An 18,730-nucleotide genomic window follows, 5' to 3' on the forward strand; every position below is an offset into this window, starting at 1 on the left:
GCATAACAAATAATAAATATTTGTTAAATTAAATTAAAATAATTTTTCAAGATGACCTTAACCCCATATGACTCCTTTCCTACAACATTTCTAATGGCTTTTCTTTTTTTGATTTATAGGACTGATCTAGAAGATAATTTCTCTAAATGACATTATCTTAAGAGAAATATCATATAAAACAGATAACTGGTACCACACTTCAAAATCTTTATCTATCTCAGAATCATACACTCAGATATCAGAAACAAAAGGGAATGTCTATTAGATCCCTAAATAAGAAATGTATTAAAAAAACTAATTATTTCCAGTATCATGATTTATGCTATGACTCAGTTTGGGAGGATGAGGGTGTAGAATAATAAAGTAACAGTTATTTTTGCTTGAACTGGGTAGTGGTCTTTGAATTTGAATACCAAGTCATATGGACAAGCAAAAGAGGTTCTAAGAATATAGAACTTAGATGCCACTAAATGGATTCTAGGTTGGTTTGTAGGAATCTCTCAGTACCTAAGCAAATTTCTGACAATGAACCGTATGTATATATATATATATATTTATTTTTACTTTGATTTAAAATCATGTACCCATTTAGCCATAGTGGGGAAAACTAGGGTTCACTTCATATAGATAGTGATGTTTGGCTTTCTATTTTCCAGATACCTATTTGTGGTCAATTTCCTTCAATTCCTTATTTGGTCATGTTGTATAATCCCAATCCTGTGGGTGTAGCTCTGCCTTCTGGCCTCCGCAAAACTCTGTACTGTGATTCATCTGCTTTCCCTCGTCACTCATGGTTCTCAGTGCCACTGCTGTTGGTGGCTTCCCCCTGATTCTTTACATAATACATGCGCTTTGCCTTACCCACGCCTCTCACCTACATCTTTCTTCTTCACCCACAAATTGTTTTTTGTTTGCTGGCTTTAGGATTCTGCTTGGGAAGTCCAATGTGGTTGAAATTAATAGATTGCTGAAGTGAAATGACACTAAATCTACAAGAATGAGGGAAAATTGGATTGGAACCAAAAGATTTGTCTGTGCTTAGATCAGATTTGACTCATGAAAACTGCCCTGAGAATGGCAGAATTCTTCCAAATTTAAGTCTTTCCTACTTGTGACTTGGCTATTGTAAACTGAACTGATTGAATATTTTGTACTTTTCTAGTGTTAAGAGGAATTTTACATAGTTCTTCTGAGACTCACAACTCTATTTGTTCTTGGTCTCTGCTCAGATCATGGTTTTGTATATGATTCATTCAGGTTATGAGACTCTCTTTGTAAGAATATCAACTTACAGTTGATTATGGCAGTATGTGCCTGAAATCCTTGCTACTAGGGAGGCTGGTGGTTCTCCTAGACTCCTGAACTTGGGCTATGACAAGTGTGTCTACACTATGTTTAGAATTAATAAGATGGGTTCTCAAGGATGGGTGAACTTTCCTAGGTAGGAAATAGACAAGTTAAACAGTGGTGGGATTGGGGCTTTCAATAGCTTCTGCATTTATAACCTGGATGGGAAAGTAAGACCCAGTCTCTTAAAAAAATCAACTTACTTAGTTTGTTGGGACTTGAGTCTTCGATTTTTTCAGTTGTATTTTCACCCTCATCAGGTATCTTATTAGGAAAGTTACTGAAAACATATGATTTGCTGATATCCAGCGTGGTCTTACTAAAGGGTGACATAGAAGAATACATGCTTGCATAGCCATTTGAAGAGCAGCTTAAAGCAGCTAGATCCAAAGCCTTCCCTCCAGTGATGATAGGGATGTTTAAGGAAAGCTTTCGTCTTCTACTTGGTGAAGATGACTTGGTGATGGACAAAGGTGGTGGGGAGGAGAACTTGCGATTAGCTCTTGGGGACTTGGGAGGTTCTCCATACAGAAGTTTGTTGTTTTGGCCGCTGGCAAATAAGAGCTCCAGTGATCTGTTGGGAAACAAAATTTATTCTCTTTTTGCCATAAAGAATGTCAGATTCTATTTTTATATTTTTTGTGTTGGTCAAATCCCAGGAACCTCATGTTCCTCTCCAATAGCTCTTATCCATATGTTCCATTATAGTTTACAAAGCATATGCCTCAGCAAGGCAGTTAGGGTGAGCACTAATATAATAACTTTAAAGATGAAGAAATTGAAACTGAGAAGTTCAGAGATTGCGACCCATGACATTGTTGATCACCCTCTTCTCCAGAATATTCTTTCTTCTCTGATCATAACATTACTCTTTCCTGGTTCTCCTTGTGCCTACCTGATACCTCCCTCCTTATTAAGTCTTTTGTGCTGACTTATGATCCATATCATACTCCTTCACTGTGAATGGACCCCAAAGGCACTTCTTCACTCTCTGTATCACCCTTGGCCCCATTTCTATGTCAACTACCTTTCAGTGATCTCCTCAACTCCAGCAGATTTAATTATCACCTTTGTTCAGATGATTCCCAGATCTATGTATCCCATCTTATTCTCTCAGGTGCTTGAATCTCACATCACCAATTGCATTTGGATATCACAAACTGGGTGTCCACATGCATCACAAACTCAGCATGTCTGAAACAGAATTCCTTATCTTTCCCCTCAAATTTTCCTTTATTTAAAATTATTATCAGGGTTATTACCAGCCTTTAAGACAGACTCACAACATCAGTGTCATTCTCAATTCTTCTCTCACACTCATCACATATAATAATCTGTTATTATATCATGTTTCTATTGTCACAGTATTTCTCATACATGTTCCTTCTCTCTATTCACATAGCCACCGTCTTAATTCAGGCCTGTTGTGATTGTCTGCTAATTGGTCTCCTTGCCTTATCTTTTCCCATTCCAGTCCATCCTCCATAGCTGTTAAAATTATTATTATTATTTTTTTTACAAACATAGTTCTCTCAGTAAGTTCCAGTGGTATCCAATTGCCTCTAGTATAAAATGTAAACTCCTATGTCTGGTATTTAAACCCTTTAAAACCTGATCCCAAACTATCTTTCTCATCTCCTCTTCAATATTCTATAGTCTAGTTATACTGGCTTTCACTGTGTTCCTCACATTTAACGTTTTTTTTAATTTATCTCTGTACCTTAACATTGGTTTGCCCACATGCCTTTCTGCTTACCTCTACTTTGTAAATCCCCTTACTTTCTACACATAGATTTTCCCTATCGCCTTTCTTCTTTCTCCCTAATTTTCTTATGTTTAACTGCTTTGCCTTTTTTCTGCTTATGCTCATATATGTACTTGTTGCTTCCTTGACAGAATGGAAGCTTCTTGAGAGTTGGGATTATTTAATTTTTGTAATTATATTTCCAGCATCTCTGCCTGGCACATAATGGATATTTCATAAATAAGTATTTGTTGAATGATATTTATCCAAATGTCTTCATTTTACAGTTGAGAAAATTACATTATTTAGTCAGCAATCTTTTGATCTAATTTTGAGTTCAAAAGTAGTTTACTTAGCAGAAATAGAAAGCAGTGACTGACCAATACAAATATTGATCAATCAGTGCTATAATTTTCATTATAAAATATTGTCACTCTACTTAATACAAATTATTAAAACAGCTTTCCAGTTCAGCTAGTCTGATATTGTGTTAGTATTGTTAGTGTGAGTCGTCTATTTTATCAGACCCTGATTATCTTTGGATAAATTGACACTGAAGGATTGAGAAATCAGGTTTTGGAGCCATAGTACAGCAATGAGGCTTGGATGGAACTGTTTGGTGAAATTTATCTATATAATGGAAATCTGCAAATGCACCATATAAGCCTTTTTGAAAGCTTCTGCAGCCAATCAAAAAGGCTCCACTTCAAAATGTGTTTAGCAAACTAGAAACACTTATAGAATGTCCATGCCTCCTCTAGACTCTTCACTTTCCTTACAGAATATCACATTTCACCTGAAAGCAGTTCTCTAGCATCTTCCAAATAATGTTGCTATCTTTTTGCAAGATGTCATCTTGAACATTGCTGTAACTAATTGCTCTCTTTAATCATTGAAAGTGGACCATGTACCCATTAGTCTCTGTTTATTATATCTTCCAAACCTTATCATGTGTCCCCTTAATATCTTTCCCATGTCCTCTTTTGGATCTTGGGCCTTTCACCAAGAGGTTTTGTGGAGAGGGCAGTATTTAAGGATAAGAAAGAGAAAAAGAAGAGGTTAAAAAGTCTCATCTTTGTTCTCTAAATGGCCCATACTTCCAGAGTCACACAATGTAAATCTATAGCAGAAGAGGGATTCATGACCACTTTGGACTTAGTGGTTGTCATTCCAACAGCTTCTGCTTTTTTGAAGCTTGAGGGAAGAAGCCCTTCCCTTCCTTTTAGAGTAAACAATAAGGGTGTTTCTAGAGGTTGCTGAGGTGGAAGGAATGCTTTTTTTTGTCAAGTTTTGCTTGGGTGGCTGGAATTTCAATTCATGACATTTGTCAGATGGAGTGGAGCTCCACAAGATAATGTATTAGCTGCCCTATGGAGGTGCAATCTAGCATTAAAAGAAAGCACTTGAGTCTTTTCTTCCTTGTCTGACCCAACTTCTGCCAAGTGAAATCTCAAGTTGAAAATATGCTTTACCTGAGAAATGATTATTTTCCAGACATTCGGTCAGAGATGCAATAAAAGTATTGAGGTCAGTATTTTTATATTGAGTACAGTTCATTTGATAGGGAAATAGAAGAGGGAGCTGGGGACTAACTATGTAGTTCATAAAGTGGTGATAGTGAGAGGTATGAATATAGTGGGCATGATCATGGAGGTAAAAAGAGGCAGATAGAAATTTCTATCTTTCTTCCTCTTTTTCACTATTTTTTTTTTTTTACTTCTAATGGGTAAGCACATTCTTTACCGTTATATGGTTAAGTACTAGGTTAGCTAAGAAGATAACATATAGCTAGAAATCTGACTGCAGGCTAATTTCCTGGACATCCCAATTGTAATAGGGCAACAATTTTTGGAGTCAGTCTGTGCTATGAAGCTGTAAGCTCCATTCTTTAATTTTTTTAATGGAAAAAAAAATAAGACTAGGGTAGGTCTCCCTGCTTTATCCAAGTTAGTAGTATAGTTGCTTCTCACTGGCCTGAGAGTATAGTAATCTGGGGAGCTTTGACCTGCTCTGTTTCTGACCTTGGCAGATTTCTCCCTTCTGATGAAATGTAGTAACTCTAATACTCCTACTCCAAGAGGCTCACTATATTAATATTGAACCTGGTTGGACACTTGATAAACTTAGCCATAGCTCACTGAAGCTTATAATTCCCAATTTCAAGAAATCTTCCCAACCTCAGCCATCCTAAGTAGCAATGGATTTAAAGTAGCAGATGTTACGGTTAAGATTAAATTTTAACATGGTCCTTCCAGTAGGTCCTTATGTAGGACTCATACTAAATTTCATACTCTATTCATTTGTATTCTAGCAAGACCTTAGTGTGTGTGTGTGTGTGTGTGTGTGTGTGTGTGTGTATTTGTTTGTTTGTTTAGAATAGCTCTGTTGATAAACCCAGTCCAAAGAATACAAGGCTAAAAGCAATCTGGCTATAGGAATTAAAAATTTTTTTTGTTGATTTCTTTTATCTTTATGTCATAGTTATTTTACTCTGTGAAAGGCAGCATGGCATAGGGGAAAAAGAACCAGCCTGAAAGCCAGGAAGACTAATTCAAGTAATGTCTGATGACTCCAGGCAAATCATTTAACCTCTTGGGGCTTTAGGAAACTCTCTAAGATGATAAATTTCAGAGAATGTGATGATCTGAATTGATAGAAGGAGTTTCCTTACCTGAAAGTTCCCTGTGAAATCACAGGTCCAGTCCCTATTGGTATTTCACTCTACCCCGCCCTTCCAGAACCCTTCCTTGTGACAAAAGAAAACCAATTAGGTAAAAAAAAAAAAAATCAGATACAGTGACAGTTTCTGACAGTGCATACAATATTCTGAAATACTAGGCCCCAGCCTTTCTCTCATGGATGAGGAGGTTTGTTTCATTATCTGTCTTCTGGAATTTTACTAGTTTTTAATTTCTTTAAGTTTAAACTTTCTTTTAGTGATGTTTCCACTTACTTGGCTTCAATTGTTGAATGTCAGAAAAATCAACACATGATTAAATCCATCTTGCTTTTTACACATTGGTTTGGGTCCAAGAACACTGGACTTGGAGTAATCAGGGTTCCAGTATAGAGTCTGACTTCACTATGATCTTGGCTTTCTGACTATGGGCAAGCTGCATGTTCAGTGGGCCACAGAGCCTGGCATAGGTAGGTACTAATTAAGTAGGTACTTAATAAATGTTTATTTATTGATTGATACTGCTGAAACCCATAAAGAAAAATTTTTCAGACTAATGAGTAAAGAAAAATCTGAAAAGCTAGATTATTGATTTTCTTATTGGTCCTAAAAGGACCAATTTTTGGGAATAATGACCTCTGTGAGAAATATAGTACATTGAAGGAAAACCAAGGTTCTTGGACTGGGGTTCAAATCCTTCTTCTACTTATTCTCTATGTTAGCTTCTATAAGTCATTTAACTTTCCTGGACCTCAAATTTCTCATGTGTAAAAAGAGGAGTTTTGACCATATGACTTTTGAAGTCTGTTCTTGCTCTAAATCAGTGATTCCTTCTAACTTTAAGTCTATGATTTATGAGAAGAAAGGATTCTGATTCCCACAAAATTACTAATTTAGATCTAAAAAGTAGATCCAATGGATTTGGATTCAGAAGAATTGGATTTAAATCCTTCTCTCTTACATATTACTTGTAGAATGAAGGGTTTAGACTAGATGGTTTTTAAGTGAATTTTCTACCCAAACCTACAATCTTATAATCACAAAGAGAAAAATGGGTATTATTCATCTTTTAGTGGTGCCTGATTTTGAAATCTGTGTAGCAAATGTTAATAGAATCTCTTGATTTTTTTTAATACTTAATATATAGCTCAAATATACTGGCATTTAAATTGACAGGATGACCCATGAATCAAAACATAAATTAAGCCACCAATGAAAGATATTAGTTTATCCTCATCACCCAAGTTCAGAAGTATGGCATATGTTTGGATCCGTGTAGGTGGTAACAATGGCCATGGTTCCAATGATGCAAACATTGACCTCTCTAACTTTACCTTGCAGGTATTGCACTGATAGGTTTCTTATAAATCGTGATGAGTTTGTCCAGGACCACCACAGCTGTTGTGAACACCCTATAGGAATGCAAGAATGTGTTCAGAAAATCTATGCTCAGGAACCGTAGGTCTGTGAGTCTTTCTAGAAGTCGCCCTACACTGGCATAACGAATCTGCAGGACTTTACAGGAGTTCATGGTTTTGCTGAATCGTATGTCAACGTCATCACAGTATAGGGAGGCATCTGACCTGTAGGGAAAGACAGAATGAAAATATGACTTCAAGCATCACTTAGACAACACGGACAGTTTTAGAAAGATGAAGTACTAAAAGGAAGAGTCTTATGAGTCAAGATTTCTTGTGAATTATAAATAATCTTATAAAAGAGCAAAACACTAAACACAAAGTAGCCCGCCCACTTTTTCTTTCATCCTAACTATTCCTCCCTTAAGTGGTACAGGTAGTAAAAGGAAATATATTAGAATTTATTTTTCCTCATTTGAAGAATTCATTCAGTTAAAGTAGGTGAGTGGTTCACTTAAAGGAAGCTATGGGGAACCACCTCATTCTTTTGGAGAGCTGCTAATGGTCAAGTTGGTTTTGTTATTTACTTTGATTTTCATCAAAAATATTGAATACCAAGGATATACTGGGTGCTATGAGGATACAGAGAAACATAAGACCTAGACTTTGCCCTTACTTTAGCTGAGGAAAATGAAAAGATAATCTATACATATCTCTAAATACATTTGTAAATATGTGTATATGTATTGTTGTTCAGTTGTTTAGTCATAGCTGATTCTTTGTGACCACTTGGACCATACTGTTTAATGGGATTTCTTGGCAAAGATACTGGAATAATTTATCATTTCCTTTTCCAGTCATTTAAGATAAACAAAGGTCAAGTAACTTGCCCAAGATCACATAGCCCAATATCACATAGTGGCTGAAGCTGGCTTTGAACTTAGGTCTTCTTGACTCTAGGCTCAGAGCTCTATTTACCAGGCCATTTGGCTGCCCAAGATATATGTATTCATATATATACATACTCATTCACATTTATGTGTATAAATATGTATATATACATATCAACATATATAATCTCTACCTCATTCCTATATTTTATATTTACTTATTTTTGTTCAAATTGAGAGTGGAAACAGTTTCACTTTGTCTTTTTATTCCCAGCATCTAGTACAGAGTTTGGCCAATAAAAGAAAATGGTTGCTGACCAAATAGAATACTAATAAGAGAGTGATCATGTTCTCTCAAAGTATAAAGAGACAATGAATACCTTTAATCTAAAATGGCTGTTCTGAGGGGTAATTAAATATGTGTGTGTTTGTGCCCTAGATATACATTTCCTCTTTGCCCATCTTATCATCCTGTTTTTTCTACCATTGCTAACACTGTAATTTGCGGCAACACCTTTCTTAAATTTTAGTGCTTACAAGAGAACAATATGGTCTGGATGTTGTAGGTTTGACTAAGGTAGATTGCAGCCTGAATGGACATTATACTCTCATTAGCAAAATACAGGATTGGTTTCCCATTCCTTTGTTCCCTTCCATTCCCAAAACAGGGTTTGGGAAGAAGAGAAAGGAGTAAGGGACTCTGTGTGCAGAAGTTGGGATTACCTTGAGGTCTCACAAATTAGGAAACATAATTATGCCCATGAATGGACAAGAGTAGCAAAAGAATTAACAAGAAAATCCTTTCTTATGTATTTCTTGTTTGAATCAGGCTGATATTTTGGTTAGAGTGTGAGAGGAATAGGTTGGAAGAGTTTCAAATTTCCCTGAGGTCAAATACAGCAATTATCTTTTTAAAGAAATTAGATTTATAATTTTTTTGAGGGTTTAGAAGCTTGTGGCGAAGAGCTTTCTTTACCATTTCAGATTAGTATCTTCTAGGCAGATTATAATTTTAGGCAATCATAGGGACCTTGAGAGATTTAAATGTCTGCAGTCATATAGTTAGTATGTGGTAAAGAGACAAGAGTTAAGTCAGCTTTTTCTAACTCAGAACTTTGGCTCTCTATTCATTAGACTAGGACTTCTTAAAAGTTTTCCACTCCCCACCCCTTTTTATCAGAGAAATTTTTACATGATTCTGGTTAGATAGGTATATAAAACAGATGTACAAATAAAACATTTACTGATAACAAATCACTATTTTGTGACTCACATTCAGTTATGACATTCCAGATAGGGTCATGATCCATAGTTTTAGAAGCTGAGTATTACATCACATTAGTGCTCAGCACATAGAATGTTGAAGCTGGAAAGAACTTTACAGAATACTTAGTACACTGAATCTGCCCTTTCTCCCTTCCTCTTCCCCTTCCTCTCCCCTGTTTTTTTTTTTTTTTTTTTTTTAATTCCTAAGGAATAAACTACAGCTTAGGGAATTTGTAGAACTATTGGGATTACACAGTCATTTGGGAGAGCAGAATTGGATAAGAAGGACTCTTCCCAAATTCTGTAATCAGGCCCAAAGATTTTATTACATTATTTAATGTTGCTCTTAATGTGGAGTTTGGAAATTTGGGAGGTTAGATGATGATTATGCAAGAAATTCATAATTACAAATGAGCATTTGTATTTCTCATCTTTGTCCCATTACATATTTTATAATTCAGTGCTGCAGACTCTGTGGGCTTCTTTACAAGTGCTTGCTATTCAAGAAAGGGGATTTACTTTTGCTTTAGAAACGTTATGAGAAGTACTTAAAACATTGAAGTTCAGAGGAAGATTCACCTTTCCTAAACTTCTATGTGCTAGAGTGGGAGTCAGAAGACAAGGGTTCTAGTTTGGGTTCTGTGACCTTAGACAGATTGCTTCATTTTTCTAGACTTGAGTTTACTCCTCTGTAATGTAATAGAGTTTGACTAGATCAGAAGTTCTTAAACTTTTTTTGGGAGTCATGCAATCCTGTGGCAGTCTGATGAAACTTATGGATCTCTCCTCAGGTTTATGTTGTATTGAACTGTATAAGACAATAGAAGAACCATATTATGAATAGACACTTTTCAGATGAAGAAATTAAAGCCATCTATCTGAAAAATGCTCTAAATCATTATTGATTACAGAACAAATTAAAGCCAATCTGAGATACTACCTCACAGTTATTAGTTTGGCTAAGATGACAGGAAAAGATAATGAAATGTGTTGGAGGAGATGTGGGAAAACTGGGATACTAATGCTTTGTTGGTAGAGTTGTGAAATGATCCAACCATTTTGGAGAGCAATTTGGAACTATGCTCAAAGGGCTATAAAACTATGCATACCTTTTGATTCAGCAGTGTCTTTACTGAGTCTGTCTCCCAAAGAGATTTAAAAGAGGGAAAAAGACCCATATGTGCAAACTATTTGTAGGAGCTCTTTTTGTGGTGACAAGAAATTGGAAATTGAGAGGATACTCATCAATTGGGAAATGGTTAATTGAGTTATGATATATGGAATTAACAGAATATTCTTTTTCTATAAGAAATAATGAGCAGACTAGTTTCAGAAAAGTCTGGAAAGACTTGCATGAATTGATGCTGAGTGAAGTGAGCAGAATTGGGAAAACATTGTACATAGTAACAACAAAGTTGTGTCATGATCAACTATAATAAACTTAGATCTTCTCAGCAATACAATGGACTAAGACAATTCCAATGGATTTTGAATGGAAAATGCTATCTGCTTCCAGAGAAAAAAATTATGGAGACTGGTTGTGGATCAAAACATACTTTTTTCATCTTTGTTGTAGTAGTAGTTGTTGTTTTTTCATGGTTTTTCCCTTTTGTTCTAATTTTTCTTTACCGACATGACTCATATGGAAATATGTTAAAAATTGATTATACATGCATAGCTTGTACATGCTGTTTTGGGAAAGGGGGAAAAGAAGGAAAAAAATTGGAACTCAAAATCTTACAAAAATGAATGTTGAAAATCATCTTTACTTGAATTTGGAAAAATAACATACCATTAAAATGAATTAAAAAAATAACCATAACATAATGTATCTTGGCTAGAAAGAAGTTCCATACAAGGAAGGACTTAATTGATTAAAAATATAAATTGATTTGAGTCTTCAGATGGCATTTGATCTTGATTTTTCCTCAGATTGGAAGGTGGGGAGGGGGACAGGTTCATTTTTATCCATATTTGTTTCAACTAAGTTTGTGTTCATATGATGTCAGATGATCCATGTGAAAAAAAGCAAAAGAACTAGTTGTTTAATATGGAAAATTGCAGGTTATAGTTATTCATATGGGTGACAACCCTGAAAATGACCTGGACAAGTAACAGGATCTAAGGTTAATGGGCTGGGGATATAAAGCAAATCTTGAATCTGGGAACTAGCCTAATCAATAAATTGCTAGCTAATTTGGTGAGGAGAAAATGGAAATTCTGGGAGTCAGAAGATTGTCAAGGCAGAACAAAAATCATTAAAAAGTCAAGAAAAACATAGGTCAAGAATCCACATTAGTTAATTCAAGACAAAAGCACCAGTCCAGGGACTTTTTTTCCTTTTGTGAATCCCTGGTGCCTCTTTTATAATTTTTGCTTGTCATGGGTGGCTTAAGACCACTTGTGGGTATAGAAAGTGATTACAGAAAATGAGAATTATGTAAGGAAGTCCACATTTTTCCTGAGACATGATAGCAAAAATTAGGATCATAGGGAAGTTCTTGCAGTTTTGTTTTCACCATGACAAAAAAATTTCAGAGTTTTTGGGAAGAGTGGCACATTTCACGTTTTTCAACTTTTCCTATGGATATTTGGTACTGAATAGACACTGTTATTTATTTATTTATTCTTGAACTTTCTATAGGTTTTCATGGGGTCAGGAAAATATAGCCTGTATTTCAAATGGTATACCTTCAGAAATTATCATGTCCTCAGAAACTGAAAAATAGAAAATTTTCTAATTAAAGTTCTTATGTTTACTTATGATGAACTGAAGCAAAGTATAGATGTTGAAATCCAATAGAATTTCTGAGTTCCATAAGATTCACCCTTACTAAGAAATAGCTTGGTTTTTTGTGTATGTGGTTAGATTCTCAACCACTTTTTTAAATGCTGTCTTAGAAAATTATGGTAATTCAAAAATTACTTACTTGATCATTTGAGGAACGGTGACTTTGGAGTTTTCTTCAAAAGCATTCATCATGAGGCCATTGCATCTAATATTATCTACACACTAGAAACAGAGAATAAAATATCACATATCTAACTAAATGATCAGGTAAATTCAACAAGTATTTATTAAACATTATATCCTGCTTTTAAGGAGTACTAAGGAGATACAACATGAACACAACTACTTATTGAATGAATGAAGAAAATTTCAGGGGAAGGAGGGAAGAATGCAAACCATTGGATGTATCAGGAAGAATTTTGTGTAGTAGATGAGTAGGGAGTATTGAAAGGGTGGAAGAATTCTGAGAAGAAAAAGTGAAGAATGACTGCATTATAGTGCCCAGCAGGCATCTTGCGTGGTAAAATTCTGTATATAGGGAAAAGCAAATAGATTAGTTTGATTGGAACACAGAGAAATTAGGGGACTAATGTGAAATTAGTCTGTTTAGGAAGTAAGAAGCCAAATCAAAGACCTTTAAATGCCAAAAAGAGGAGTTTGTATTTTATCCTAGAGCTGAAAGGGAAATATTGAAATATCTTGGTCAAGGGAATGGCATGATCAGGAATATCAATTTGCTAGCTATTTGGATTAGAAAAGGACAGAATGGAATCATGCAAATCAGGGGGCTTTTGTATTATCCATTCAAGAGATGATGAGAACCAAAACTAGAACTATGGCTGTGAGAATGGAGAGAAAGGGACTGATGTGAGAGATATCATGGAGATAGAATTTATAAGACTTTACAATTAACTGAATACAGAGGATAATAAGTAAGAGTGAAGAGTGAAGAATGACTCCAAATCTGCAAATCTGGGTAATAACTAGAAGAATTGCGATATTATTGACAGATATAGAGAAGGGAGAAAGAGAGGTATGTTTAGGGGCCAACATAATGAATTCTCTTCTAAAAATGTTTGAGAAATTTTATCTTCATTTTCATTGGTCTTTAGCTTAAATTTAATATTTACTTCAATTATGAATGTTAACAATAAGATGTAGGAACCTATATATTTCACTATATTGACAAAGGAATCCATGTAAAAAAGGTTAAGAAACTCTGAATTAGTGGGATAAGGAGAAGCAATTTGAGGACAAAAGAAAAGGTTTGGAGAAAAGAAAAGGTGGGAAATGTGAAAGCGAATCAACCAGAGAAAAGTAAAAGGATTGAAAAGACTGAAAAAGATGGAAAAGATTGCAAATTATACAGATGCAGGTTATTTTTAAATTGTGAAAGAAAAGGCAATGAGAAGAAATTCTTGTAATATTAAAAAAATTTAAATTTAAATTTAATTTAATTAATTGAAGATTATAGTTATTGGAATGAGCCAAGTTAAACTTTATTCATATTTGTCATAATTCAATGGATATAGACAAAAGATAACAATCAGATACATGGCAAAGAAGGTCTTTAGATGGAAGACTTGCAAGCCTTATCTGTTGATTTACTTATTTTAAACAATTTTTGAAAATCAAGAATTGACTACAAAATCTAGACAACTACAGAATCAAGACTTTTCAGGTTCTCTCATGGTTAAAAAAGATGTTATGGTCTTACAAAGTTAAAAGACAAAAGAATGAGACCAAATAAGTTTCCTTAGCTAGCTCCAAAGCTTGAATCAGCAGTGACAAGAATAATCAACATGGAATCAGCTCAGGATAGCAGAAAGAACCCTGAACTGGGAATTCAGTATCTTAGGCTCTCCCCAGCTCTGTACTTGACTTACCTTGGTGCTTACTTGCTCATGAGTAAATGAAAAACAGAATCTAATTAGCTAGGTTTTAAAGGCTCAGTGCTTAAAATCAATAGAACAAAATGGAAATTGTATGTTCCTGTTTCTCTGCTACTACCTCCACTTTTTTGGTCCTTAGATTCTTCATCCCCTCAGTCATCTAAATTACTTTGGGAAACTGAACCATATTTGAGAATCTCTCTCACCTCTAACCTTTCACCAGATGTAAAAGAGTCTCTTTGAGAGCTAACAATTTTTCAATAAATATTATTAAGCTCTTCTATGTGCCAGACACTGTGCTAAGTGCCAGGGCTATAAAAAGGCAAAAAATCCAGTTTTTGCTCTCAAGGAGCTTATAATCTCATGGGAATACAAGACACAAACAAATTTTATATATATATATGTATATATATATATATATATATATACATATATATATATATATTTTTATGTGTGTGTGTATGTGTAAATATATATAAGGCTAATAATAGTCATATCAATTTAAAACTATACACAGAATAAATAGGAAATAATTAAAAGAAAGAACAAAATGAGAAGGAAAGAATAGTAATTAAGACTTTGTATAGAAGATAGGATTTTAGTTGGAACTTAAAGGAAAGTCAGTAGTTGGATCAGTAAAAGGAAGTCGGTAGTTGGAGTGGAGAAGGGATGGGAAACAGACAGGGAAAATATCCAGAAACAAAAGATGGAGTGCTTTTCTCATGGAACAGTAAGGAGGCCTCTGTCACCGGATTGAAGAGTTAGTATAGGGGAGTAAGATATAAAAAGACTGGAAAGGTAGAATGGGGTAGGTTATGAAGGTCTTAGATGCAAACAGAATTTATTATTTGATCCTGGGGCAGGAGGAAGCCACTGGAGTTTGTTGAGTAGGAGGGTGACATGATCAGATATTTGTTTTAGGAAAATTATTTTAGTGGCTCAATGGAAAATGGATTGGAGTGAGGAGAGACTTGAGGCAGGCAGATTGAAGTAATCAATATGAATGAGGTGATGAGAACCTGCCTTAGAATGGTGGCAGAGAAGAGAATGAGTTGAGGGAGAATGAACACTGGAAAGAGTAGCCAGGGAAATTGTGTTATTAAGGGAAAGCTGTGTTTCAGTAAAAATTGATAGATGGAAGGAATAGGGAGAGGAAAAGTTTAAGATGAAGGAAAGTTTGTTGCCTATGGAACAGGCATTCTAGAGGGCACAGTGGATGACCTGAGTGAAGTTAGAATGAAATTTTGGGGTGGGAGGTCTGGGAGGATTGGAATGAGGAATCAGATAGGAGGGTGCCTAGAGGCGGGTTTCGATGTTCAGAGTCACTGTGATATGAATGAAGAGTTTGATTAGGTGTGAGAATGTTCATTACTGAGCAGAAGGTGTCCTACCCCCCAAAGATAGGCCTATTGAAAGATAGAAGGTTTTAAGTTGAAGGGAGGGAGGGCTGTTCTTTGCAATAGAGATTTGTCCCATGTTGGTTGAGATAATGGACTGACAGCAGGAGATGAAAAATGTTTTGTGTTGGTACAGATGAGAGTGGTTACTGTGGGACAGATGAAAGATGTCTGACTTTGCCCCAAGTAGACTTTCCTCAGGAAACATGCTTTTATAATTAGAAGATGGACTATCCTGGATACACTAAGGATAGCAGGTCTTCCTGAGGAGGTTGACTATGAAGCAGCAGCAGGAAATGGCAAATTCCCTGTGTAGATGGAAGACTCTAGGCCATACCTACATATATACATACATATACATATATATTTCTATTGCAGCAGTACTAGAAGATTTAGAATACATTGATATTAAATATAATAGTATATATTTGGTCAATATGGTCAATCACCTTTATTGGCCATCACTTTGATCTATTTGGGTGCATGACAGTTGAATTGGTGGAACAATGATTTGAAATGATTAATAAACTAGTCAGGAAAAGTATATTGGTCAGCTAGGCTATAACTCAATGTGCTTGCTAATTTGGGAAAGGTAACGTGTTGTAGTAACATTCTGGATACTATTTGTATACAGAACAATCTAAGGCTGAGAAGAGATAAGTGATGCTAGACAATCCAGACTGATAGCTTATCTGGACATTCCCTAAATGTTTAGGATTTAGAGAGGGAAGAGACCTTAGACAGCATCAGGATCAGCTTCTTCATTTTACCAATGAGGAACTGAGGCTTAGAAAGATTAAATGAGTTGCCCAAATATATGTAGGAATTAAGAACCAAGATGCAAATTCAGGACTTTTGATTCCATATCCATTGCTCTTTTATATATATATATATATATATATATATATATATATATATATATATGTATGTATATATATATATGTATATATATATATCCCATGGATACTGGGCTTTGGTAAAGAGAATACTTAAATGGATTAGCATACATAGAACTTTTTACAAATCTTAAAGCATTACATTAATGATGTTAATTTTATTATTAGTATAATGATATTAGGCAGCTAAGTGGTATAGTGGGTAGAGTAGTGACCCTGGAGTCAGAAAGACCTAGAGAAGATGAACTCTTATAGGAGGATGAACTCAAGGCCTGGACTAACTTGCCACAAAACATGGACCTTGAGGAGTTGTTTGGAAAATGTAGAACTTAGGTGAAGGGGATGTGCCTATTCAATCATCCTGTTAAGTGCTCCAGGTTTTAATGTACTACTCTATGTACCATAGTGTTATATAAGAACTATGCTAATGGGATTGACACTCTAGATGGCATTTAGCAGGTCATTAAGAATTTTATAGTTCTATAGACTCGTTTCTAGGAGTAATATGAACATGGTAGAGGTGTAAATGAATTCTCATCTGTGTTGGTAGGGGAAGTATACTTAAAGAATATGATAAAGGATTCATCAAAGTATCAGTATTTAAAATCAATAACAATGATAAGATTAAAATAAATCCTAAGGAAAAATAACCTTTTTTTTTGAATAGTATTTATATTCCTGTCCTGAAGGAAAGATTTTTCCTTTTATGGGGATTGATTCTTTGACTTCTGACTCATTAATATCTAATGATCTAAATTAAAAGGTCTAACAAAATTACTATGCAGGCTTGAAAGACTGAATCTATAGCTTCCTGGGGAAATATAACCACAGGTAGAGAGTCATGCTTAGATACTAGGAGGAAGTGGTTCAATAATAATGGCCAGGAATGCTTCTTTATAAAATGGGAACAAAAAAATTTGGACAAATATTAATATTGATTGCATTTCTAAGCTCCGTTTTTACAGTGACTATAATGTAGAACTTTGAATCCTTGGTTCTCAGTTACATATGATTGAGGAAAAAAGTTACTAGAATTTAGGTCTCTAAAATCAGGTGTCAAAATGGAAAAGATAGTTTTTGGTTATTCTGTGAGGATCACTGCAAAGTCAACTATTACTGCTAAAGGCTTGAATACTTGTGAGGCTGACAGTCTATAGAATTTCCAGCAAAGTTCACAGTAATGAAAATTTGAATTCAATAAACATTTATTAAGCATTACTATGTGTATAATACTGTACTAGGGGACAGAAAGACAAAAACCTTCTCTCCATCCTCAAAGAGCTTACAATTTACATAAAGAGTGTGAATATATTATCTATAAAAATATATATGTGCCATAATATACATAATATATGTATAAATTTGTCTGTATAAGTCTCTATACAGATATAGATATATAGCACTTTATAAAGGAATACTATAACTATAGTCAAGCCAGTCAAATACTTCAAATGATTCTCTCTCTTTCAAATATACCTTTCCATATTCCTTAATCTGTTCCCAACTTCTAAGATAAGTCCATAAAGAGGAAATTGATAATTGAGTTTAACAAACATTTATTTGCTTAAGCAATTACTAAATACAATATGTTATAAGTATAGGACTGGCAATCACATAGACTTTTTTTTTTGAACTCTGTTTTTTCTCGGTGGGAATTTGGCTTCTTTTAAATATGTTGCTATGAAGCTACAAGTGTGTCATCATCTATATTAACACTAACTGGATAAACTCCATCAGATGTCTGTAACACTTAATGGCAGATAGGCAGCCAGGCAGGCAGCCAGGTACAAATTTGAATAGGATGCTTTAATAATAGCCTACCTTGCTTAACATGGTCATTCATTTTTTTCTCTAGTCTTTCAGGAACATGTGATTCTGCCAGTAATTAACTCTTTATCTTCTGAGGCAAATCTGACAATGTGCTGTCAGGGCTTACTGTTTCTCAATTGCTTAGTGATACTGACCCAAAAGGCATATGCTTTGGGTTGTTTTTAAGAGTAGTAATGATGAGATCCATCAATCCATCCTTCCCCACCTGGTCTCTGTTGAAAGCATGAATTTGTTAAGGATTAGAAGGAGCCTTCTGTGGCATTGAACTATAAGCAAAGTTAATTGGTCCTTTTGTGAACCAAATTTGGAAAAGCTTCTCAGGTAGTTGTTACACCTGTTCCACATAGCTCTAGTTGGCTTAGAGTCTATTTGGAAATGTTAATTCATTCTGATTAATGAATGATGTACTCTTTTATCAGGAAATTTGTATGATTTAGAAGTCTTAATTCTTGTAAATTGAACTTTAATCTGGTAAATTCTTAAATCCAAGGCTAATCCTTTTTATTATCCAGTAGTCATATCTGATTCTTGATGGTCCTGTGGACTAAAGTATAACCAATGTTGTTCATGGATTTTTCTTCCAAAGATACGAGTGATTTGCTATTTTCTTCTCCACTGAATTATGGCAAATGGAGGTTAACT

At 34.8% G+C, this 18,730-nt stretch overlaps 1 protein-coding gene across 3 annotated transcripts in view; it reads right to left on the bottom strand.

Moving 5' to 3' along the window:
• RASGRF1 (Ras protein specific guanine nucleotide releasing factor 1) overlaps positions 1–18,730 on the bottom strand; it is a 208,526-nt gene that overhangs the window by 42,660 nt on the left and 147,136 nt on the right. For 2 of the 3 annotated variants that reach the window (XR_004232452.1, XM_012542350.2), the window contains exons 13-15: positions 12,213–12,295; positions 7,103–7,351; positions 1,551–1,921 (exon numbers count right to left, since the gene is read on the bottom strand). Coding sequence is in view for 2 of the 3 variants with exons in the window: in XM_012542350.2 (XP_012397804.1) it covers positions 1,551–1,921; positions 7,103–7,351; positions 12,213–12,295 (703 nt within the window). In the remaining variant the exon portion in view is untranslated. Of the gene's footprint in view, positions 1–1,550; positions 1,922–7,102; positions 7,352–9,289; positions 9,348–12,212; positions 12,296–18,730 lie in introns of those variants that run through there. The other variant, XM_031955635.1, reaches the window with a different exon arrangement.

The sequence above is a fragment of the Sarcophilus harrisii genome, chromosome 2 (genome assembly GCF_902635505.1).
Source record: "Sarcophilus harrisii chromosome 2, mSarHar1.11, whole genome shotgun sequence".
Lineage (NCBI taxonomy): Eukaryota > Metazoa > Chordata > Mammalia > Dasyuromorphia > Dasyuridae > Sarcophilus > Sarcophilus harrisii.